The sequence below is a fragment of the Arachis duranensis genome, chromosome 5 (genome assembly GCF_000817695.3).
Source record: "Arachis duranensis cultivar V14167 chromosome 5, aradu.V14167.gnm2.J7QH, whole genome shotgun sequence".
In the NCBI taxonomy this organism is placed as follows: domain Eukaryota; kingdom Viridiplantae; phylum Streptophyta; class Magnoliopsida; order Fabales; family Fabaceae; genus Arachis; species Arachis duranensis.
Genome location: NC_029776.3, coordinates 104934556 through 104936341, shown reverse-complemented (window position 1 = coordinate 104936341; position 1786 = coordinate 104934556). Strand labels below are relative to the sequence as shown.

The following is a 1786-nucleotide window of genomic DNA, read 5'->3' as shown; positions in this document are numbered from 1 at the left end:
GCTTTGTTTCATTTTCGGCCACGTTATTTAGTTTTTTCCATACGTTTATATATATTCAAAATAATATTAATTAAATATATAGATAGATATTTGAATATTAATATATAGATGGGAGTAAGAGTAAGTAACATAGATTCATTGCTCTTCACTTCTGTAAGCTAAGGTCGCATATATAATATCAAAACGTAATTTTCAACATAATTCCGTTTACATACTAATAAAAGAATTTTATATTGAAAAACTTTATAAAATCTTGACCTTTTGTATCATGATAACAAATTTTTATGGTGATAGATCTCTTAAAGTTTTATAATTTATTACACAGATCTCAACTTAATAATTAGAGTACTCTAAATTCTAAATTTTAACTTCTAAAAATTTCGAATTATAAAAATTAATTTAAAAAAATATGTATCTTGCACTTACAAATATTTTAAATATTATATTATATTATAAACATAATCCAAAAAAAAAAAAAAATTGAAGAGATGTGGAGCAAAGGTTGCTCCATTGATGACGGCATTAATTGGTTGACTATTAATGAAAGCGTGGTCGTTGGGTCTTGTCTTGTGGTTTGCACATACGCAATCATATATGCTAAATTAGGGTTCCATAAACCCCTAAACTACTATTGTTATTTTTTATTTTATTTTTCTCCTCTCTACTTTTAATTCATATTGACAAGTCCACCTAGGCACCTACTAATAAATTCCGTTTAAAAGAAATAATCACTATAAATACTCTCCCTGAATGAACATCACAAAAAGCAAAGACAACAAGCCTCCATAGTATATAGCAAGTTAAGCAAAATCCCAAGCTAGGTTTTGCTTTAATTTTCCATTTCTCATATTTGATTGAATCACCATGGCCTCTACCATTATTAGCTTGTGGAGTTTGGTAGCTGCTATCCTTGCATTTGCTCTCGCAGTGCAAGGAACTTTAGGTACGTCGTATAACTATTCATGTGTCTCGTTCTATCAGTTTAAGTTTTTGTAACAAGTGATAACTAATTATTACAGGAGGTATAGAATGCGAGAAGCTGAACCATGAGACATGCGCGTTTGCGGTGTCATCGGCCGGAAAACGATGTGTGCTAGAGAAGGAGGTGAAGAGGTCAGGGATGGAAGCATACACATGCAAGACATCAGAGATTGAAGCTGATGAGAAGCTGAAGGATCACATTGAGAGTGAGGAATGCATCAAGTCATGTGGTTTGGACAGGAAGTCCTTTGGAATCTCATCAGATTCTCTTTTGGAATCTCGCTTCACTCAAAACCTTTGCTCACCTCATTGCTACCAAGCATGCCCTAATGTTGTTGACCTATACTTCAATCTTGCTGCTGGTGAAGGTACATATAATCATGTCATAAAAAAATATCAAAGATAATAAATAATAAAAACGATTAAATCATTTCATATATTTAATTAAATTATTATTAAATTTATTTTGATATGTTATTAATCCGAAATATTTTTATATGTATATTTAATTAAATAATATTACGTTAATAAAAATAATTAATTTTTATATTGACCGCACAAATGATTATAAATAAAAATAATTCAATAATTTTTTATTATTAGTACATTAAAATTAAATTCATATCTATTTAACTTTTATATTATATGTATGATAATGTATGTTATGTTATTCAGGAGTGTTTCTTCCCAAGTTGTGTGAAGCAGAAGGGGGAAATGCACGGAGAGGAATGGCTGAGATCAAAAGCTCTGGTATTGTGGCACCTGCACCTGATGTTCGTTCAGTGAAGTTCACAGCTGCTACTCC

General features: G+C 30.5%; 1 protein-coding gene across 1 annotated transcript in view; it reads left to right on the top strand.

The window, feature by feature from the left end:
• Positions 1 to 753: 753 nt before the first annotated feature.
• Positions 754 to 1786, top strand: part of LOC107490996 (uncharacterized) — a gene marked incomplete in the record, with an annotated part of 1294 nt that continues 261 nt past the window's right edge. The window contains 3 exon segments of the mRNA XM_016111786.3: positions 754 to 943; positions 1020 to 1349; positions 1657 to 1786. Of these exon segments, the coding sequence (XP_015967272.1) occupies positions 865 to 943; positions 1020 to 1349; positions 1657 to 1786 (539 nt within the window).